At 39.0% G+C, this 23851-nt stretch overlaps 3 protein-coding genes across 24 annotated transcripts in view; 2 read left to right on the top strand and 1 right to left on the bottom strand.

Moving 5' to 3' along the window:
* The window catches only part of syne1b (spectrin repeat containing, nuclear envelope 1b), a 66805-nt gene extending 61088 nt beyond the window's left edge, over window positions 1–5717 (bottom strand). For 13 of the 22 annotated variants that reach the window (XM_047821777.1, XM_047821784.1, XM_047821778.1 and 10 more), the window contains exon 1: window positions 12–409. In XM_047821777.1, the coding sequence (XP_047677733.1) occupies window positions 12–90 (79 nt within the window). In that variant the 5' untranslated portion in view covers window positions 91–409. Of the gene's footprint in view, window positions 1–11; window positions 411–4550; window positions 4872–5590 lie in introns of those variants that run through there. The other 9 variants (XM_047821779.1, XM_047821796.1, XM_047821782.1 and 6 more) reach the window with 2 other exon arrangements.
* Window positions 5718–8270: 2553 nt separating this feature from the next.
* On the top strand, window positions 8271–9393 carry myct1b (myc target 1b). The gene is made up of 2 exons (XM_027172587.2): window positions 8271–8443; window positions 8610–9393. The coding sequence occupies exons 1-2, from the start codon at window positions 8389–8391 to the stop codon at window positions 9131–9133; spliced, it is 579 nt and encodes a 192-aa protein (XP_027028388.1). The 5' UTR covers window positions 8271–8388; the 3' UTR covers window positions 9134–9393.
* A 343-nt stretch (window positions 9394–9736) lies between these two features.
* tulp4b (TUB like protein 4b) lies at window positions 9737–23409 on the top strand. Its single transcript, XM_027172661.2, has 16 exons — window positions 9737–9890; window positions 10525–10789; window positions 11651–11920; window positions 13196–13324; window positions 13503–13664; window positions 13776–13956; window positions 14090–14197; window positions 14322–14488; window positions 14653–14877; window positions 14976–15210; window positions 15296–15440; window positions 15672–15813; window positions 15906–15999; window positions 16102–16245; window positions 16342–19778; window positions 21683–23409. The coding sequence occupies exons 2-16, from the start codon at window positions 10769–10771 to the stop codon at window positions 21797–21799; spliced, it is 5577 nt and encodes a 1858-aa protein (XP_027028462.1). The 5' UTR covers window positions 9737–9890; window positions 10525–10768; the 3' UTR covers window positions 21800–23409.
* The last annotated feature ends 442 nt before the right edge of the window (window positions 23410–23851 follow it).

Below are 23851 nucleotides of genomic sequence, written 5' to 3'. Positions count from 1 at the left end.
CAACCACTTACCGCGCAGATACTGGAAGAATCCAGTCACCAGGTTCAGAGATGTGGTCTTTTTCACAGCTACATCCTTAAAGTGAGCCATTGTGCTGTGCTGCAGACCCGCTTACTGACTGTGCGTCTCGAAAGATGTCATCCAAATAGGAAATTTGAGCAGGGAGAAAAACATCAGCTATCCTTTTTTTCCTTTAGGAAGCAACATAGAGCCGGCTGAACTGCTTTCCTAGGGAAAAGACTGACCCTCCCTCTTTCTCCTCTCTCTTTCCTGTTCTGTCCCCTTCCATTCACATCCCTCGGCTGAGGAGAGGCCCTTAATCGAGGGCTGCTTTTATGAGGCTTGCAGCTTCGTGTTGTCAGTGGTGCAGAGGAGCCATGCTGCTCTGGATGTGCCTAACCAACCCCCGCTGATCTGCTCAGCCTCCAGCACCATCCCCAGCACCTCATCATCTATGCCAGAGCTCATCCAATCAGCATGCAGGGAGCTATGAGATCATGGGGTGGCTGGTACTCTGGTTTATTCAGAGGGTGGAGCTAACTCCGGTGCTTTACAGCTTACCAGCTGATATGCCACCAAAACAAGCAATCCAGGACTGTGATGTAAAAAAAACTTTACAACAGAGACACACTTTTCCTATGAAGAAAATTAAAATTTAAAATAAAAAAGGTATATATAGATAGATAAACAATTATATATCATCCTGCACATTCTATTGTTACTCCTTTACCAAGGAAAAACTATTCATAAGCCCTATTATTGCAGTGAATAATGAATGTTTTGTTGACCTAAAAAGAACCAAAAGTGAGTTAAGAGTATCATGGAAGTTCATTCAAAGTCATACTGAATCATTTATATGGAAAACATTGCTTTGTATCTGCCACCTGCTATCTTACTGTAACCGCAACCAGCCTGTTACTCTGAGACCTATGAGCACTTCTTGGTCCTGCTTCTATCCTGGATACACTATTAAAACCTCAAGATATGCCACTTTAAATTATGTTCTATTGATTTACCCATAATTTAATCTCAGGTTGTGCCTCCAAAATGTTAGTAGCACTTTCACAATCTGTGACTGAGCTACAAATCCACTTAACCACTTAATCCACTTGCATACTTTTAGTAATTATAAATCAATCTGCCATGTACTTTTACCACACGCAGAAAAACATGTCATGTGTTGCTTAGCCCATTGGAATAAATTGACGCAAACTTGCTGAAAAATGCTGTGAGAAGGTTCGTTTGGATTTAATTACACATCCACTGTCAGGCAAAGCAACAGTAAGTGCTCTTGAGTTACAGAAGATGAGTCTTATGACCAGGCTCTAAATGAAGGTCCATTTGGTACTCAACATAAATTAGAGACTGACAACACCGTTGGCAGTGGATCAGATTCAGATATAGTTTCCTGAGTGAGGATGCTCACTTTAAGGATTAAGGGACCTAGAATTTTTAATTGTCCATCAGGGACCACTGTAAAAGCCAACTCTTTATTGATGACTTTAACAATAACATCCTTATTCATACATTATAATGTCACTTTATAACCACCAATGATTTCAAGATATCATGTTTTCTGTTGGAGCATAATAGTATTTTATATTGTAACCTAATGTTTGAGACTACACACACATTTTCTGCATGCATTTTATTCTGCAATTTTGCAGTGGCTGTTTGACAGGGAGTCAAAGCCATGGCCCGTGATCTCTCAGAAGAGCATTCAGAGTCTCAGTCAGCTGCTCCTGGCAGTTACAGGATGCTGCTCGGACTAGAATATGTTTGCACTGTGATTACAAGTATAAGGAATTCAGAAGCATGATTTGCTGTTCTTAATTCTAACCAGTGCAGAAGGCAGAAACATGGTAGTGGTAAATGCATAGCACGCTATTCAACCACACTCACTCAACTGGAGCGCGTCAGTTACCACTAAGGAGGAAACCACACTTCAACTTTCCTGTAGAAACTAACAACTGCTGCACCAACATGGGCCCATCCCTCAGTTCACTACATTATTATTAACACCCTTATTTGTTACCTTCCTACCATGGCAACCGATTCAAAGTTTATCAGACACGTTTAGTTTCCTCTTCCAGAGAATATACTTCATCGAAAATGTCAAATATGATGCCGACATGCATGACGTGATGACAGCTTTTATTTCACACTTTGAGACCACAGAGTCTCTTGTAATGAGGCTGAAACTGTACCCATGCAAATGCAAAACATGAAAACGAGTATAGCACTACAAGCTGACATTTTTATAAGAGCCTTATTTTGACAGCTGGGCTGAATCCATCAGACAGCTGCAAATGCGTGTTACTTCCTTTCTGGAATATCAAATTAAGCATGAACTCTTTATTCACAGCTGTAGTTTTTTTTGTCTCCATATTTACCGACTGTACAACATGAGATGTCATGCATCTGTCATGCGACTTTAGTTGACTTATTAACTAGATAAAACGCTAGAACATTAATTAATTAAAGATTACTGATCATTGATTTTAAACAAAAACTAAACAACACAAAAGGACCGTGAGATCCCAGAAACAACTATCCCTGTACAAAGCTTGCATTATAAAGATGTATGTCTCTAAGATAGTGGAAGTGCATTGCTTTACATATGGTTATGTAAAGCAATATGGCTATAGCCTACAATAAGACTTTTTTATTTTATGTATCTTATACATCACTCCAGCCCTGAATCCTGGGCAGTGATAAAATACAGTAATGTCACAACCTATCTTTCCTCAGCTGTTACACCCCCTAATGGTATTCTCCTACAACACGGCATACAATTATACTTTCATTCTAGAAAAAATAAAGTAAAACATGCATTTACTTAGTCATGGGAACATTCTGTTCCCAGATGTCTCTCTGTCTCCTAGTGAGCTGGAATGAACATCCCTGGAGATATCCATCTATCTATTCTCCCAATAGCATATCAATGTAATTACCTATTAATATATAGATTATTGGCATATGAGACACAGATGAAATGCAAGCCTGTAAGCTGGAAAACAATAACTAAACCAAAAGCTATAAATACAAACTTGTAGTTGCAAGAAGCCCCCAATACAGTGATGTAACACCATGGGGACCAATGAAGGGAGCTTAAAAAAATATTGATTTGTTCTTTGTTCAAGGACATAAGTAGTATCAAGTTCTAGCTGCCTCCATACACACTGTTCATTCATCACAGTGCCTGGCTGGGAACACATCAGTGAATTTAATATAAACAAATAATAAACAAAAAATCTGTTGTTGTTTTTTTTGTTTTTGTTTATACTGTAATAGATTCTTGTTTGAAGTATAACAGATGAGGTAAGTTCTGAGCCTGAGCCTGAGCCTGAGCCTGAGCCAGGCATAAGCTCAATGTGTGTCTGAAAGCAAGTGGTGACTGGAAAATATATATATCATCATTAGCAGCACTTGGATGATCAACATCACTCTGAAGTCCCTGTGGAGTAGTAACTACTTTGTTTTTTCTCCCTCTTGGTACTAGTTTGGAAAACCCATTTGGAAGCACTGCTCTACACTGCAGCCAGAATTACAATAGCCTTACCATCTCTACCTGCACATTTGAATGCAATGAATTCAATGCATCTCAACTAATTGTTTGTTTTAACACTATTGCACAGAGTCCTTCTGTTAACTCAGATTTTGTCACAGAGGATGTAAATGTCACCCATGAAAGGAAGCTTTCACAATACACAAGTTTGGCTCTCCTTGGTAACCAAAGTGTCAGAAATAAAGTTTATGCCACTTCCGCATAGCAGAATTTCTTAAATATAGAACAGAAATGAAAGAAACATTGCAATAAGCATGATGGAATGCTGAATCCTCAGAAACTACAGAGAAAGTGGAAGTCATATCTAATGGAGTATCACTACTTCTTTTATTAGATGCATTTTTTTTAACTGTTATTTAATTTTCTAGAAGAAAATTATTTAGAAAGGTTTAACAAAATAGTGCTCTGTCACTTATTGAACATGGCTTCTTGTGGTCCACATCCGGCTAAACTGAATTATCCACTGATCTGGCAGCAGTGATACATGATTCTGCCCAGAAAAAAGCACAAAAATAAATCCGCCACCACTCCCAGCCACCTGCCTATATATTTTATGGCCTGACTGAGGTGTGTAGTGATGTTCCTCTTGTGAAAAACCTTTCATGACATACAGCACTGCAGCGCTGCCTGCCTGCACCAGTCATTCTAGACTAGTCCACTACGGACCAGCGTTTGGGGTGTATTTCTTTGATCAATATTTGGCTGAGAGTTTAGATTAAATCCACCAAGCCCAAAACAGCATTCGTGTCACTTATGTCACTCACAATAGATTAATTACCATGTGAAGTCTAAACAGATTGATGAATTTGACACTGTGTGTGTGTGTGTGTGTGTGTGTGTGTGTGTGTGTGTGTGTGTGTGTGTGTGTGTGTGTGTGTGTGTATACAGTTTTTGTCTGCAAACACTAAACTAGGGACCAGTCACAATGAATAGCATGAGGATGCTTGTAACAGATACAGATAAACAGAGGAGCATGACTTACCTTGCAGTCTTTGCATCACGTTCCGAATGTCCGTAGTGGACCGTCCGAAAGGGCTGAGCGAAGCCATGGCACTCTTCTGCTGTAGAGGCTTACCACAACCTGCCAAGCACTCAGCAGAACAACTACTGCACTACTTTCTCAGGAGGACATCCCCTTTGAACCTTTCCGCAGCTCTCTCTACCTCCCTCTCTACCTCTCTCTCATGCACTGCCCAGGAACTTGATTTGTTTTTGCAGAGCATCCAATGAGAAAGCAGGTTTCTTTTCGAGCCCCAGTGAGGATGCCAGCCTCAGTGTCCAATCACAAGCCTTCTTCTTGTCACTGTTTAAAGAAGAAGTAAAAAAAGTCATCTGCACAGGACTTTTAAAACACAATGAGTGTATTTGAAATATTAGAGCATATTGCAATTATTGAAGCCAAGTTGAGCGAGAAAATAAATATAATACTGAAAATATGAAAGGTTGCTTTTTCCTTCCTCATTACTGATAATGTACTGATAATAAGTATGATCTACTCTCTCGTTCTCTCTCTCTCTTTCTTTCTTTCTCTCTCACTCTCTGTCTCTCTCTCTCTGTCTTTCTTTCTCTCTGTCTTTCTCTCTCTCTTTCTCCCTCTCTCTATCTGTCTCTCTCTCTGTCTTTCTCTCTCTTTCTCTCTCTTTCTCTCTCTCTTTCTCTCTCTCTTTCTCTCTCTTTCTCTATCTCTCTGTCTTTCTCTCTCTGTGTGTCTCTCTTTCTCTCTGTCTCTCTCTCTCTTCTCTCTCTCTCTCTCTCTCACACACACACACACACACACACACACACACACACACACACACACACACACACACTCCTTTTTCAAGCAATACAAATTTGTTGCAAGTTCTCAGAACTAGTTTCTAATAAAATCATTACTGACTAAATTTCATGCAGTAACACAGACTTCAGTGCAGTAACACAGCAGTAACACAGACTTCAGTGCAGTAACACAGCAGTAACACAGACTCTCCTCTGAGAAAAGAGTTCCCTTAATTCTCCCAATTTACAAATTAAAATAGTTACCTTAGTCAGAATTGTCGACATTACTCGTGGTTTAAAGTTTCCGCAAATAGTAAGTAGGTAGCAGTTTGCTCATGTATCGAGTCTCTCTCGGTTCCTCAATAGCAGTCAAAGCAAACCTGTGATACTCATGTTGCCCATGGTAACAGTGTAACAACGTTATAAATCATCCACCTTCACGCGAAATGTTGCCACCTAGCGGTACAAGATAGCAACGCAACCGAAATCAATGATGTTAATATTCTAATACTCTAGTCGAGTCTAGACCATAGGTGTCAAACTCAAGGTCCGGGCCCGGCGTACAATTATATGATCATTTTATAAAAATCTATTTTTATTGTTGTTATTAATGGCCCGGCGATATGAAGCGCTGATAACACACAAACTACAGATCCCATAATGCAGCGCAACAGCTGCCTTACAGAACGATAGTTTCCCCGGAAACATTCCATGCTTGTGCACCTTGTGCATGTTTGGTAGCACATGTCTGTGTGACAAGCTGTTCTCAGTGATGAAGATGAACAAAACAGCACACAGGAGTCTTCTCACTGAGGAACACCTGCAGTCCATCCTAAACACACCAAACCTAAACCAACTTGTTGCCAAGAAAACATGCCAAGCATCCAGCTCTGACAAAATGGCACAAGTGCAAAGAAAACTGAATGTTTTGATTTGTTATTTTTATTTTTTGTCTTAAAAGCACACATTTTATTTATATTTCCAGGGTTTTTTGGACCATGCTCATATTTTGAATTTGTATGATTTTAACAAATTTTTATTGAGAGCAAATTATTTAAAGATATTAAAAATTTAAGTTTATTTTTTTATAAAATGGCACAAGAGCAAAGAAAACTGAATGTTTTGATTTGTTATTTTTACTTTTGTGGAAAAGAAGAATTCTTTTGCGGCATGTTCATAGTTGTAACTTGGTTGACAAGGGATATTTTGATTGAGAACAAAGTATTTTAAGTTATATAAAGTTTAATTTTTTTTTTATTCTGGAATAATATGCCTGTCTGTTTTTATTCATATTTATGTTCAAAAAAACATAATTTTTAAACATAGTTTTAGCATGTTCAATAAATGTTCATCCTGTTCGACCCGTGACCTAAAGTGCGCTTTGAGTTTTGGCACCCTGTGCAATTGAGTTTCACACCTCTGCTCTAGACTGTAGTGTCCTTATTCCCAACACCCTGTATGGTAAGTGGACTTACAAGAAGACTGGGTTCTCTTTCTGAACAAATGAGCATTTTTCAGACCACTTACTGATCACAACATTAGATTTTAGGAATAAGATTTAGGAATAAGTGAATTGAGGTGATTAAGGGGTATTTTTTACATAATTTTATTATGTGGCTGTCAGACTTTAACCCCAATTGAGCAGCATTTCACATCTTAAAGAGGAGACAAAATGGAGAATCCACCTCCCCCAAAACAAACAACACCCAAAAGAAGCTGGCGTACAAGCTTGGAAAAGCATCACAAAAGAGGAATTCAACAGTTTGGTGATGTCAGTGGATTGCTGGTTTGATGCAGTTACTACAATTAAGGGATAAGTAACCAAATATAAAGTGTGGTTTACATTAATGTACTTTGGGATCCTACATTTGTGCTCATGTAGAAATTATGTGAATGCCACCATAGGTGAAATATTCCAAGCTGTTTAACATATCTAGATTTAAATATCAGTAAAAGAAAGAAACTGTTTCAGCAATCTCCCAAGGTCAACCATTTTGATAGCTGGTTAGTGTTGATAGAAAGGAAAGGCGTCTGAATTACTGCTACTAACATTACACTGTATTTGTATTAAATGTATTATTTGTAAGAAAATAAAATGATAATAAACTGCTTAGAAGATTTAGATTAGTTAGAATAATCATTAAGTAATAAGGATGCTGGAAAATAACTTTACCACCTGGCAAAGGTCCACTTGCATGCCCGCCTGTGTTATGGTATGGGATTTATGGCTGATGAACTGGTCTTAACTCAGCAGTAATGTGTTTAGAAATTCCTGGTTCACAAATATTTAAATATATATTTACTCATTGTGTAAATAAATTGAGACATTTTGGTTTGTTTATATAATAAATGGCCTATGGGTGTTGCTACAGAGTAGATCTATCTGATACACTGGGAATTCAATGTAGAATTCACTCCTGTCACAAATGTTTCCTGCTCATAAAACAGCTGTATTAGTAATGATTATATATATATATATATATATATATATATATATATATATATATATATATATATATATATATATATATATATATATTATAAGCTAAGTAAGCTAACAAAACAAGTCTCCAACAAAAAGTAAAAAGCCCTAGATATTAGCTACAGGTTTAATTGCAATAATGCTGCCACTCACACTAGTTTTTTCATGTCCACTTTATGAACAAACTGGTAATAGTCCATTGCTATCCGTATGGTATAGCATGACCATTTTATTTCCTTTTCTTTATATCTGCAACTTTTCATGTCTAATCAATTATCCAGCTACAGCAAAGCTGAAATCTTCATTAGACCAAAAAGAAGGCATAAAGCCATTGTATTGTATTTAGTGAAACAAAGGAAATGATGCAAAAGGAAGCAGTTCTGTTCCTCTGGACTTCTGTCCCACACAGATAAGCCAAGGTTTTGCTAATTTTATAAGTAGAGAGGCAGGAAGAGTGACGGCAAAGTTTCCGTCTCTGCAAACAAAATCTGACCCAGCCTCCATGAGAAAAAGAGTTTCTGTGTATTGGCTTTCACTGAGCTTTGACTGCATGTGAATTGCCTGTCTGTTCATTTGCAAAATGGTTGCAAATGAAAACAATACCATTTTGGAGATACTAAAAACTTTCGATTTTGGTAAGTCTCTCAGTATTTTTGAGTAACCTTTAAATGAATTAATCTTCAAGTATTAAATAGGAACTGAAATATATTTAGTGTCACCGTAATAAATTTCTTCAATATGTTCATTGGGTTCTGTTTTTGGCAACGTTCATTTAAAGCTCAATCATGTTTGTTTATTCAGAGGAGCTGATCCTGGCTTTCTGCTTATCGATGCTCATTGGTCTGCTGATTGGAATTCTAATTTTTATCCTCCTAACATGGATCTCCAGACAGAGAGCTTCAGTAAGGATTAGCACACGTCGTAATCCATCACCAGAAGATGCTGGATTATGCAATCCCCACGGCCAGCTGGGCAGCTACAGGAGTAATGGTTTCAATCTAAACAGTGACAGCACAAGAGCCGTGATAAACCTAAAGAGACAGACGTCTGTTGATCCTAATGAAATCCTGGGACGCAGCCCCAGCTTTCAAGCATCCACCTTTCGGCCACCGAGGAAAAAGTGTAGTGATGAAAAAGAAGACGAGAATGAAAGAGCTTTGCTTCATGACACCATTGGTATTGATTCTGTGAAAGATCCTTATAATATGGGCCAATCAGAATCATTTTGGTTAGGAAAAGGCAGTCTGAGAGGCTTCCTTCCAACACAGACTCCTCCACCTGCATATGACAGCGTTATTCATATCTTTCAAGAAACTTACACCTGATTTCAAGTGCATTAGTGTTACTTTTTGTGTGCGTTTTTCATGCCGATGATTAAGGCTATGTTCTACGTCTCTGGAGGATAATGTTTATATTTCTATATTTCTTGAGGTTCCCCCTAATCTTGCTGTGTATGTAGATCTTTAACCAAAGATGTGCCAACTAATGCAGGACTGATCATGATTGTATATATTCTGTTGCATGCATATGCAAATGAAACAATGTAAATAGAAAAATAAAGAAATAAATAAAACCATGAAACAAACAACTGTGTGCAAAATGCAATCATTTTTAAATGTCAGATAAATAATAAATTAAATCATATTTTTAATCACTACAGCAATTTAAGGGGACATTAATTTCCTGCATGTGAAGGATAAATATCTAAAGATCTCTCAGCTACAAGTCGGTATGTAGAGCAATGATGTCTGATGGATCTTTCTTGGGATATCTCATTAGCCCGGATAAGGTAGGAAAAGCCACTTCCCCATCGCTAGACTCTCCCTGTCCATTGCAGTGCTAATTCTAAGACGTTCCCTCTAGATGGGGTTGCCCGGTCACGTGATCTCTCATACGTCGTTTCGTCAGAGCGCGGGTTGCCTTGACCACGTCTGAAATTCCTCATTCGCCTGGTTGCTTGTTGCTCCAGTTTCCTTTTTCCTTTTCCTTCGACGGATATTTTCCTGTTCCCTTGTTCAATCGTCGGAACTTTAGTGAGCAACTGGCAACCCATAAAGGCGCATTGAAAGCGGTTCGGAAAAGGTGAGTTTGCTTGTAAATTCATCGGGGATTATTATTATAATATAATAGTCGTATACACCAGCCGTAAAACGATGATATTTTCCAAAATGCGTTGTTTTACTTAGTGATCCGTTGAAGACGTGAAATGTGGGTGAAAAACATATTGCGCTTTAGATGCACTGAATTCTAGGCCTTATATAGTCGTGTGTTGTTATAAATAAATCAGACACCTACAGAATAGCATTTGATGTATAATAAAAACGTGTATGATTTCCTAGCATAAGGTTTACATAAAAAGGCACAGGACACGATGATGGGATGTCATTAAAATTCAGTGATCATCGCATCCCTGTTGCCATGACGGCTGTGAATCAGACCGCCCTCATCCTTCATCTGCTCCGCTTCATCTACACGCTCACAGCACCGTTCTGTGTTCTACACGTTTGTGGCCTTCTGTTAAATCAGCTATTAAATCCATCAAGTCGAGTGTGATGCCGTGTAAAACAGCGTTAATATGAGAGCGAACCTGCTCCCAAATAAGGGCTCAGTTCAGTGGAGAGAACTAAAAAATGTCATGATGTATTATAACAGATACATTACACAACACTACAGGTGCCATAAGCCTTTGTTCTAACCTCCATCATTTTCCCCACAGAAAACCTGGACTGTCAACGTGATATCTCAAAGGATTTCTTCCTATGTGTGAATGATCCATTTTTACAGAAATCTAATTATCACTACATCTGACGACATCCAGTATGATGGCCTGATATTTCAGAACATTAATCATAAATAGGTCTGTACGAACAGAATAAGTATAGACTCATCAGGTGCTGCCACGCATTTCTTAATCCCCAGCGAAATGGAAAAATCTTTCAAATACGAGATTCGGACTAATAATGTCCAGGGACTATGAAGAGGTGAGTGTGTTCTGCTTGCTGCTTACAATTTAATGCACAAAAGGTTTCTTACACTGTTGCTTTCTTATCAGTTTATCATTAAGTTACGGTCTAGTGTATACAAACGTATCTGTCCGTATCACTCGATTGCATGAACATGGATTAGATTAAAGAGATTTTAGAGGTAAGCAGATACTTAGGTGTATTATAGAACAATGGTTCTCAAACAATTTGCAGTCAGGGAACCGTAAAATTAATTCAGACCACCTCGTTATAATTTTAATTCGTTGTTCAAACGCGTACATACTGTACGTCAAACATGCATACTTGTGTTTGAGATATTGAGGTTTGATATTAAGTCCATTCTGATAATTGACCAGAAAAATAAGATTATAATTATAAAAACTGATATTATTACTGATTATATCACAGGCCCCTAGTCAAAGCTTCCCCGGACCCCCACGTTGAGAACCATTGCATTAGAGCATTAGGGTTCCATATCCCTGGTCTTGGATTACCCCCTACTGCAAATTGTAGTGTTTTTTCTGATTTAACAGCTCATTCATTCTTAATCAGTTCATTAGATTAATCAGGTGTATTTGAGCAGGGAAAACTATAGGTACCTGTAGAGCAGAGGGTACAAAATAATGTGAGTATGATGTGCTTCAAAAAAGTAAACATTCTGAGATCAACCTTGGATTATTACTTGTTTCTTCTCTTTTACTTAAAATCTAGCATAAATCCAATCCCAATGAGGAAATCTCTCTATATAGAAATTGATCTTATGCAAGTTTAAGATGAATCTTAAGTTAATGTGTCTTGTTTCAGTACAATCTATATTAAATGTTGAACAATAGGAAATGTTTCTTCCTTTCTATATAGCCTGGCAATTCAGTAGGGATGTTGGCAGCAGTGGAACATGGTCCTGTCCTCTGCAGTGACTCCAACATCCTCTGCCTCTCATGGAAAGGAAGGGTTCCCAAAAGTGAGAAGGAAAAGCCAGTGTGCAGGAGACGCTACTATGAGGAAGGTTGGCTGGCCACTGGAAATGCTAGGGGTGTTGTTGGAGTGACTTTCACTTCCAGTCACTGCAGGAGGGACAGGAGTACTCCGCAGAGAATTAATTTCAATTTAAGAGGCCACAACAGTGAGGTTTGCAATGCATATTTGCCTTTGATAAATCCTCTTCATTGTATTTTGTAAGGTAATGTATTAGCAGTTTAACAGGGATATATTTTAGAACATAAATATGAATGCCCAGATATATAAAAAGTCTACACACCCCTGTTAAAATTGAAAATTTTAATGATGTATAAAATAAGCCAACTGTCATGTCATAACTGTTCCACCTGTAATGTGATATAGCAAACAACCAAATTCAAGGAAATCACAAATAAGCATGCTTTGTGGGGGAAAAAAGTAAAAGGGACAAAAACAATAACCTAGGTGCACAAGTTTGCATGTCCTTTTATAATCGGGCATGTGACTGTGCTCAGAATTAACCAGTGACATTAAAGCTCATGTTCAAAAGCAGTTATCATACACCATCAATGATTCTGATTAATTGCCAGTGAAGATCCACACTTTATGTAGGATTTTCCTGTACAATTGTCTTATCACTTTTATTTGACTGTTGGTCATGGTCCCCTAAAAGAGGTATGTACTCATTGTTGGAAGACTTTGACCAGGAGAGATAAAAAAAAAATTCAGAGACATTACATGGACTATGGAACAACGTAGAGAAAGAAGTGGAGAAAATGGGTCAACACAGTGACATTGCCAAAAGGACAGGATGAAAACGTCATACGGAGGATGCACAAAAACCTATAGGAACACTGAATGAGCTGCAGGAGTATCTGGAAATACTGGTCACCCTTTGTATGCGCCAACAATCTCTCATAGTCTTCACATGTCTTTGGCTATAGGCAGGGTGGTTAGACCATAGCTCTTTCTGACAAAAATAAACTGCAATTCTATAAAAAATATACAATAACTAAATTGGCTAAAGCCATGTGGCAAAACATGTTAAAGCATTTTGGACATAATTTTAAAAGATATATTTGGTACAATAACCAGACAGCTTATTGCAAAAAAGAGCACCATACCCGGTATGAAGCATGTGGTTGGCAGAATTATGCTATGGGGATGCATGTCTTCAGCTGAGGCTTTAGTCAAGATAGAAATAATCATGGATAGCTCTACATACCAGTCTGTTTTGACCTACCAGTTTTTGAGCCAAAGCTCGGATCTAATTAACAAATTGTAAAATGACTTTAAGAGGGCTGTTATTTATTTTATTTTGGTTTAATTTTTTTACATCACAAAACCCTGCCATTTTAACACTGGTGTGTAGACATTCTATATCCACTGTGTGTAGTCAGAGATCTTATTAAAACTATGACGTGAGAGTTAACTGTGTCTGCACAGGTTGTCCTTGTCCGCTGGAATGAGCCATTTCAAAAGCTCGCTACGTGTGACATGGAAGGGGGGATATTTGTGTGGATACAGTATGAGGGACGATGGTCTGTGGAGCTGGTTAATGATCGGGGGGCTCAGGTACTGTGTTATATCACCATTATGCTCTTTCTCAGTTTTAACATCATGATTACACAACAACAACAACAGTTGTTTATATACAAAAAAAATGGCACTAATAAAGAAATTAATTTATGTTTTGTTATTATGGGCGTTAAGAATTTTGGTGTGTATTAATGCTTTCTGATGTGTCTGGTAGGTAAGTGACTTTACCTGGTCCCATGATGGAACTCAGGCCCTGATTGCTTACAGAGATGGATTTGTCTTGGTGGGCTCAGTTAGTGGCCAGAGGCACTGGTCATCTGAGATCAACCTTGAGAGCCAAATCACCTGTGGAATATGGACCCCTGATGACCAACAGGTGATGAATTACAGAGAATATATGACTACATATATGAATACATGTAATGAATCAATTTGTTACCTGTTGGGTGTATACAAATGATAAGGATGCATCACTCTGTGTACACAGGTGTTGTTCGGAACAGCAGATGGGCAAGTAATTGTAATGGACTGTCATGGTCGGATGCTTGCTCATGTTCTATTACATGAGTCAGATGGCATTGTGGGCATGTCCTGGAACTGCCCTGATTTCTTGGTGGAGGACAGCAGTGAGAGTGATACAGATTCTGATGACAATGCCCCAAGTCAAGGTAAAAGTCTTCCATGTTAAAGTAATTATTAATAAAATATATTCCATCCATGTTTTTGTTGATATTCGTAACTGATATACCTGGCAGATCTGTTTCTGTCACTAATCACTCTAAATCTGTCTTTTCTTGGAAGCACGTAATGTGAAGCCCCTTCTCACAGTAAGCTTCATATCTGGAGACATAAGTCTAATGAACAACTACGACGACCTTTCACCTAATATTATCCACTCAGGACTAAAAGGTAGAAGAACATGATAGGTTACATTTATTACACACACACACACACACACATTATATATATATAAAATATACACACACACACACACATGTGTACATATAAAAATCTATGTGTTTCTGTAATACAGATGTGGAGGTGCAGTGGTGCTCTCAGGGAGACTTATTAGCTGTAGCTGGAATGGAGAGACATGGGCTGCCATCTGACTCAGCCTGTTCCTCCATGATGAGAAATGCTCTAGTCAAATTCTACAATGTCCAAGGAGAACATATATATACTTTGGAAACACCTGCACAGGTCAACTCTCATTCATATATCATTGAACATGTCTCCCAAACTCAGATAAAAATCTATAAACATAACATATAGACACAAAAGATATAAACTAATAAATAATTTTTACTGTGTCAGCATCTTTGGCGGATCAGTATTCAAATGTTGTTGGGCTGTTCTAATTTCAGAGGCCCATCACAACTATATGCTGGGGCCACAGGGACTCACGGTTGTTTCTGGCTTGTGGGCCAGCACTGTATGTTGTAAGGGTTGAGCACAGAGTGGCTAGCCTCCAGCTGCTGTGCCAGCAGGGCATAGCCAGTGCCCTAAGAGAGGAGAGAGATGTAAGCAAACTGAATATGCCATCTCTCCTCTGTTCCTACGTCACCAGTGCATTCATCCCAACCATCAAGGTAATTAATAATGTATAAAATATCCCAACAAAAAGGAATTATCTAAAGCGACACCAAGTAAGAATAATTAAATTCTGGTCTGCATCTTCTATCGACAGCCTCCTATTCCTGATCCAAACAACATTCGTGACTTTGTTAGCTACCCCACAGCTGGAAATGAGAGATTGCATTGTACAATGAAGCGTGCTGAAGAGAATCCAGAAGCTGGAGGGCCATGCTATACCCTCTATTTAGAGCACTTGGGAGGTCTGGTGCCTATCCTTAAAGGCCGTCGTATCAGCAAACTGCGTCCAGAGTTTGTTATAATGGACCCCAAAATGGACAGTAAGACAGGTAGAGTTTAAATACATAGTCACTGTCTTTTAGTATGCCATGTATGGTGATGGATGCTCTGTAACCATTCCTGATTGAATTTCAGATGAGGTCTGCGTAAATGGTATGTTATCCTACATGACTGACAGCTGCAACTGCTCTGACTCTAGTGACATCGAACTGAGTGATGAATGGGTCGAAAGGAAGTCACCTAAACTTTCTAGAGGAAACAGGTCCCCCAAACTTCCAAGGTAAACGACTGTGATTACAACCACTAAATAGTCAAATAGTAATCAAGTAATAATCAAATAATAATCAATTATTAGAATTCTAAGAGACAAGATAATATTAAGAACAATATAAGTAGTATCGTTTAATGTTTTCTTATTATTATTTTTATTTTGTTATCTCAAATATGTATATTTTGAAACTTTAGTACCACACAGACAACATTACTGTCATTATTCTGGTTTATTAATTAGAATCAATATGGAATCAAGAAAGTCTCCCAAACTTGCCCAAACATCCCAAGAATTGTCCAGGTCTCCACGATTACCAAAGAAAGCTACTATACGGTCTCCAAGTCTCACTCGAAGGGAGTTTCCAGTGGATGGAATAAGTGAGGTATTAAAATTTAAGGTTTTTTTTATTTTTTTTTATTTATTGTGTCTGGTCATAACTACACTTTTAAACCCTTGATTATGTTTATTTTCCAGCATAATTATCTGGCTCAAGTCACCTCTAACATTTGGGGTACAAAGTTTAAGATTGTCGGACTTGCTTCTTTTTTGCCAGCAAATTTAGGTGCAGGTATGAAATCTTTCTTAAAAATGTTCTGAATTGTTCTGCACATAGTACAGTTTATCAGTGATAGTGTATCATCTGTGATTTTATATTTATTATGTCTGCTAGTAATCTACAAAACCAGTTTGTTACACTTACAACCACGTCAGATGACAATCTATCTACCAGAGGTCCGTAAGATTTCCCTAGACTTCATGAGCCTACCGGTCTTCAATCCCAATGTGTTTAGCGAAGATGAAGATGATTTACCAGGTAAATATTTAAAGAATACATTTAACGTATGAATAAATAAATGTATGTGAGTAGGAAGTATTAATCCAGTGGTACCATTATTTTTTTTTCTTTTAGTCATGGGCCCTTCAGGGGTGTCGGGTGATAATCCTCCCTGCACAGTAAATATTCCCATTGCTCCAATACATAGTCCTGCTCAAGCCATGTCACCCACACAGAGCATAGGTCTAGTACAGTCTCTCTTGGCAAATCAGAATATTCAGCTTGATGTCCTGACCAATCCCACTGCCACAGCAGCTGCTGCTGCTGCAGCCGCAGCAAAGGCAGCGGTTCCTGATCATAGTGCAGACAATGTGACAGCACAGTACACTGTGCCAGCAAGATACTCTAGTCCTGGACAGGTTATCTTTAGTGGCCTTGAAATGGGTAACCTGGGTTTGAATGGAACACTCCCACCACCGCCACATCATTTGCCACCACAACCTCATCAGCCACAACGTCAGCAGCAACAGCAACAAGAAGATCATCATCAAGCATCAAAACATCAGCAGCAGTCACAAACACAACAGCAGCATCTGAAGTTACAACAACACCAGCAAACACAGCAACAGCACCAACAACCAATGCAACATCATCAACAGCATCTGCAGCACCAACAACAAATGCAAACTCAGCATCATCAACAAATTCAACAGCACATACAACAGCAGCACCAACAGCAACTGCAACAGCATCATCAAATACAGCAACAACAACTACAGCAACATCATCAGCAACTGCAACAGCAGCAACTGCAACAGCAGCAGCAACATCATCAGCAACTGCAACAGCAGCAGCTGCAACAGCAGCAACTGCAACAGCAGCAGCTGCAACAGCAGCAACTGCAACAGCAGCAATTACAACAGCAAATACATCAGCAACAAGTCCAACACCACCATCAGCAAATGCAACAGCAGCAGCATCAGATGCATATCCAACACGAGCAAATGCAGCAGCAGCAGCAACAAATTCGTCAACAGATTCAAGAAATGAGACAGCAGCAACAACAGCTTCAGCAACAGCATCAACAAATGCAGCAGCAACAACAACAGATGCAAAGACAGCATCAACAAATGCAGCAACAGCTCAAGCTGCAAATATCTTTACCACCTCCACCTTCAGGGTACGCCACTATTTCCATGCATCAGCTCCAGATGATGCCTGCAATTTCTCACCCAGACCAACCATCAGAAAGAGCAGAGCAAACACACACTCTGAAAGTCCCTTCTAGACCACAGTCATTTATTGAAAATGACAACTCTCTTGAAATTCAAATGCGTAAAATGAATCCTCCACCGCCATACCCTGGCACAGTGGTATCTGCAGCTGTAGCAGGGCCCCCTGTCCAGCCAGGTCTAATTGGTAACAGTGAGAACAATAACACACTGTCAGCAGACCCATGCCTATCTAAGGATGAGTTCTCTCTTCACCCAGTGAGCATCCAGTACCCAACACCTCTTGGATATGAAAGGATAACAACTTTTGACAGCAGTGGAAATGTAGAGGAGGTGTGTCGCCCACGGAGACGTCTTATACGAAACCAGAATGCATATGGCTTGCAAGGAATGGGCAGTTCGGCTACATTGAAAATTACCTCCTCTGAAAATAAGAAGGTCCAGCTTCCTTATAGCTCAGCCACTCTCAGTCGCCTTTCAGTGCCTCGATATTCCATACCAAGTGGAGATCCTCCACCATACCCAGACCCTGCTAATCAGATTAATGTAAATAGGAGTCCTACACAAAGGATCGACAGTAGTCTGATCCACGCTACTCTGCGCCGGGATCGCAGAGAAAATTCTCTGAAGGTTCCTCAAATGGTGGATACATCGAGAACTCTACCAACCAAATCTAAAGTTAATAGTGCCCTTGCACTTTCTTACCAGCCCAGGATCCCCACAGCTTTGTACACTTGCACTCAGTGCAGCAGTAACAGCAGCAGCACAAGTGTAAGTGTCAGTGGTGGTGGAAGTAACAGCAGTGGCATTGCAGGGGGGACTGTAGTGCGGCAGGATTTTCCCCCTGGCAAAGGGGCACAACACAGTACCATAATTGTGCACTCTAAAAGTGCTTCGACTCTGGCTTCACAGTCTTCTTACAACCTACTGAGCCCAGTTGACAATAGTCGGGACAGGACAGTGTACATCAACTCTGCCTTTACTGAAGACGAGACTCTAAACCAGCAGTGCCACTTGGAAAAATCAATGCGCCATTTAGCTCTCGGAGATGTTGGTTTAACAGTGAAGCGGCCACCACCTTACCAGTGGGAATCTCCTCCTTCAGATCAAATATGGATGTCCCAGGATCAAAATATGCTGACTAGCCCACCAGGACCTCACAAACCACCCCATCTTTTACTCAGCCAAGCACAGCACTTAGACATAACTCGACTGCCGTTTGTCCTCTCAACAAAACCTCCCTCTAGTCACAATTCTATGACCCTGCCGTCAACTTATCAACTTTCCCTTTCACCTTTTCCCCCTGGTGTGGGCCACAGTGGTCCTCAGTTTCAGTCATTGCAAAGTACTCCACAGCCATGCATCCCCAGTGACATGGTAACATCAATTCCATTTAGCCAACAAGATCCAGCTCTTGTTTTGCCCCCTGGTTATGCAAATAATATGGCCAGTCTGCCCTGTTGCCCACTCCCCCCCATGTATCCTGGAGCCAGTTCATGCACCAACCTTCAGCTTCATCCAATGACCTTACATCCATGGAGCACATACAGTGCTTGCCCTCCTATGCAGGACCACTCAGCAACTCTACCAAGTAAAATGCATCAGAGTCTGGAGAAGCCCATTCTCTCACCCCCACCACCTCCACCTCCTCCACCACCACCACCACCCCCTCCTCCTCCTCTCCCCCCTCCTCCTCCTCCAGCTGAACTTATGGCTCACCAAAGCACCTCAGAGGTTTTAGCTGACTCCGGTGACAGTTTTCAGGAACAGTCCTCACTTAATGAGAGTCCGGTACAACAGGGGTCAGACAGGTTCAGCAAAAAAAGTCGTAAAAGACTCGACAGCAGGGCAGAGGAGGCTGGCATGTCTACTGTTTCTGAGAGTAAATCAAAAAAGGAAGGCCGCACTCTGGCTGACTTCAATTCTCTCATTGCTAGCCCAAGGCTTGGTGGCAGAGAGAAAAAGAAGCCTAAAGGACAAAAGGAGCAACTGAACAAGGCCAAAAAGCTGAGCAGGACCACAAATGAGTTCCAAGACAGCTCTGAAAGTGAACCTGAACTGTTCATTAGTGGTGATGAACTAATGAATCAAAGCCAGAGCAGCAAGAAAGGTTGGAAGAGCAAACGTAGCCTGCGCACAGCAAATGAACTGGAGGAGATTAAGTGCCGCAAGGCAAATGAGAGAGAAGATCGGAGCCTTGGCAGTCAGGGCTTTGTTTATGTCATGGCGAACAAACAGCCATTGTGGAATGAAGCCACCCAAGTCTACCAGCTTGACTTTGGTGGAAGAGTTACACAGGAATCAGCCAAAAATTTTCAGATTGAGCTGGATGGGCGACAAGTAAGGCTTTGTTTTTCCTCATTTCCTTTGTCTTTATTGCTTTATACTACAGTCTCAGTCTGGTTTTTTAGCAGTTTTCAGAAATGTGTACAATTAATAATTATCTTCACAGTTAAACAATGCTATCACATTTTTTCCCATGTCACAATGAACATATATATATATATATATATATATATATATATATATATATATATATATATATATATATATATATAAATTTATTTTTTTGTTCACACACATATAGACAGATAGATAGATAGATAGATAGATAGATAGATAGATAGATAGATAGATAGATAGATAGTTACTGATAAACATGGCTCTATAAGTAAAGATATGTGAGATTTCGTTCTAAACTAATTGATTATTTTTATGTGCTCATTTTGCACAATGGCAAGTACAGATAACACAGTATGACTATGACCTCATTTGCATAGACTTTAAGGCTTCCCGTTATCACACAGTTCATCTCTGGCTGTTCTTGTTTAACCCGAGGGACCAAGATGTCCTGGCAGTTCTCCAGTTAGACATATAATTATGGTTACTTACATAAATTTCTTTTGTACTTCTTTACATAACCTACCCTAATTGCTTTCTTCCCATATCTGTTTTGCTCTATGCTTGTTGCTCTTTGTTTATTATGCCACACTCTAATATATCAAGAACCAACAGATTACAGGACAATATTTTCCTATAATTTAATCTACTTTCACAATTTCAGGCAAGATGAGAATGGGAAAGAAGACAAATGTGAAGACTTAAGTGAAGACTTTATTTGTATTCAGCAAGGAAAATCGGTTAAATTTTAGGGTGCTTTCACACCTGCCTTGTTTAGTTCTGACCAATCGAGAAGCAGTTTAGGAAATACGCTCACAGACATGTGGTCAATGAGTGATGTGGATGTTATCACATGACTGCATTTTGGTTCGTTTCAACTGGTGCGGAACAGAACGATCAGTGTGGTGTGAAAAGGAACCAAAACTGCTAAAAAGCTACAATGTATCATTTTTTGCTTTAGGTCCGGACCAAATGAACCGAACTATAGGTGTGAAAGCACCCAGGTTGGGAGAGCTTTGAGCACCACTCATTGACCACATGTCTTTGAGCATATTTCCTAAACTGCTTCTCGATTGGTCAGAATAAACGTGCGGGAAATTTCAACAAAACTCTGGAAGTAAACAAAAAGAGGAAAATACAGCATACAGTACACCATGGACTGACGACTGCGCGCTGCAATTATGTTTGTTCCTACATCGCTTGTATACAGCATTCTATGCAAAGTCTTAATTTTCAGAATGAAGTGCGGATGCGGCTTGAAAATATCATTTTAATGCGCTGCAAACGGCAAAGACGCATCGCAAGACACTTCAGGAGGCGGCGAGCATTATTTTTGCGAAACTGTGACATGCTCATCTTCCGAAAATATTGCCAACGACCCACTACGGCAGCTGGTTTAGTCCAAAATGCGCAATACTTTTTGCAGTTAGATCTATTCGATCTCGGACCGTGTTCTCACCACAAACGAACCGTACCAGAGTTCGTTTGAAAGCGTACCGAGACCACCTCTTCAAGGAGGTCTCGGTACGCTTGTTTAGTCCGCTTTTGGTGCGCACCAGAGTTCGATTGCTGCATTCCCACCTGCCCAAACGAACCGCACCAAATGAGCAATCAAACTCTGGTACGATTCAACCGAACTAAACAAGGCAGGTGTGAAAGCACCCTTAGTCACATTTTTTAAACTTTTCACAGAGCCATTAAATCTTGATGGACAATATTTCAGCCATATATTGTTAAACATTCAAAACGAAGTGGCCATGGGGTTTTGTTCAAAGCAATATTACATGTTAAGCATATTAAACACTTTCCGTTTTGCTGTGAATAACTTTGATCTCTTGTTACAGGTAATGCAGTTTGGCAGAATCGATGGAAATGCATACATCCTGGATTTTCAGTATCCATTCTCAGCTGTGCAAGCATTTGCTGTCGCATTGGCCAATGTCACTCAGAGGCTTAAATAAAAGACATTAATAGACATCTTGGGCAAGACAACACAATTTATTAATTATGTATTGTGAATAACAATGGACAACGCATTATATTGCGTTGAAAAATATGGTACTGCTTGTGTTGGGCCAGGGTGTAAAAGTAACAGTCAGAGGAACGTTGACAGAAACATGGAATACTTGAAAGTGGAAAAAGGTACAAAGTAGTTGAAATAATTGTTCTTTTGTTAACTTTAGGGGAAGAAGAAAAAAAGAAGTAGTAGAAAGAATACAGGACCAGTGCTTGATTAAAGCTAGTAAATATCAGTTTCAAGTTTTGATTTTTCTTTTAGTGTGTGTATATGTTTCATAACATTAATATATGAAAGGCTAAACAATGATTTGCATGCAAACCTATGCCAATTTAGTTACCCTGTGATTATGGGATTCCCTTACTGAGAATTTTTGCTGCAGGTTGTTTTTCAAGCGTGAGTGGTAATATGAATTTTACATATGATGTACTGATGGGGATATTGCCCTGACTTAAAACAATTTTTTGAAGTTATTTTGACTGTTCTGTCAATTGTATCTCATTTATGTGTGAATATAACATGATTCAGGCATTATTACTATTAACCTCAACATTTCATTGCAGGTTTAATTGATTTCTTGCCTTTTTTTAATTACTCCTATTTCATCATCATCCTTTGTAATGGCAGCAGATTTTTATCACTATAAAACATGAATGGATGTTGATCATGAATCAAGCTGTCTTAAATAATATTTGAATTACTGTAATATGTCGATTTATAAAATGATACCACCTGTTTCATTACATCTCACCACATGTCCACATGCTTTTCACTGAAATATGAATTTTGGACAATATGTTCAAAAATTGGTCTGTTACATTTATCAGAAATCTCTGACAGTCTAAATGTATATGATTAATTTGGCATTGTAATGTACAAATGAAACCGAGACCTGAAAGTAGACCTGGCATAGTTTTACTACCACCTGCAGGATAATAGAATCGAATATATGACGGCAAAATTTCCGGATGGGACACACATTTTCTCATTTAAGTAATAAAAAAAATTGGTGTTTTTTAGGTTTGTAGAAGAAATGTCTTGATTCAATAATAAGTGTGATTGACTTTTCATGACCTTAGCATTTCTTTTATTAGACTTGGTCTGGCATTTTATCTTCACCTTTATAGAAGTTAAGATCAAGATTTGTTTTATGTAGCAGCGCTGGAGTATCACACCGTCAGTCAGGACAAAATCCAGTTGGTCCTACATACATTGACTCAAATCAGTAAAAAAAATATGTTGATTGTATTTTATATATACATACATAGTATATATAAACAATACTCTGCTTTCTTATATAATTTGAGCTGTTATGTTGATTTTTATATTTTGGATGCAAGATTGCTGAGAGTATTTGTGTTGACAGACGATGGTTGATATGATCATTCTCCTGTTTTGGTGTATATGCTATGATGATTTGCAAATTGAGCAATTTCTAATCTGTTATACTAGAGTATTCAGGCCCAGTTTGAATTGTGTGGAATGTGAGGCTTTAATTGTGCTATGCTTTATTATTGTAATGTACAATAAACCTTGATGAGCTTGTAATATTAACTCCGCTTTCTCATGCATTAGAATGTGTGTGGAAGGGTAAGAGAAAGCATATTAACAGAACAAGTCGATTTGAATAGCCTGTTTGGTATTGGTATTATTTCTGTTTGTTTTATGGGATATTCAACCATACTATATACCTTGGCTTAAGATCACTATGGCGTACAGTTTGGAGTACACACCCTTAGAATGACAGTCAACTGGAAGAGCTTGAATCGATGAAAAGAATATTCTTGAAAATGTCATTCAAAATGGGTATACAGTGGACACGTACGCATCTTTGCTCCTTATTAGGCTTAATAAATGTTTAGATTACACCAAAATGTAATTAAGAATTTCTTTAGCAGAGGAGAAAATGAAGAAGAAATGTATTGTTTCATATCAATTCAATAATGATAGTGATTTAATACGATGCTATAGATTAGATCGTGTAGGGTTGTTTGTG

Source organism: Tachysurus fulvidraco, chromosome 12, assembly GCF_022655615.1.
Source record: "Tachysurus fulvidraco isolate hzauxx_2018 chromosome 12, HZAU_PFXX_2.0, whole genome shotgun sequence".
Taxonomy (NCBI): Eukaryota; Metazoa; Chordata; class Actinopteri; order Siluriformes; family Bagridae; genus Tachysurus; species Tachysurus fulvidraco.
Note: the sequence above shows the minus strand (reverse complement) of the source record. Positions and strands in the feature narration are given on the sequence as shown.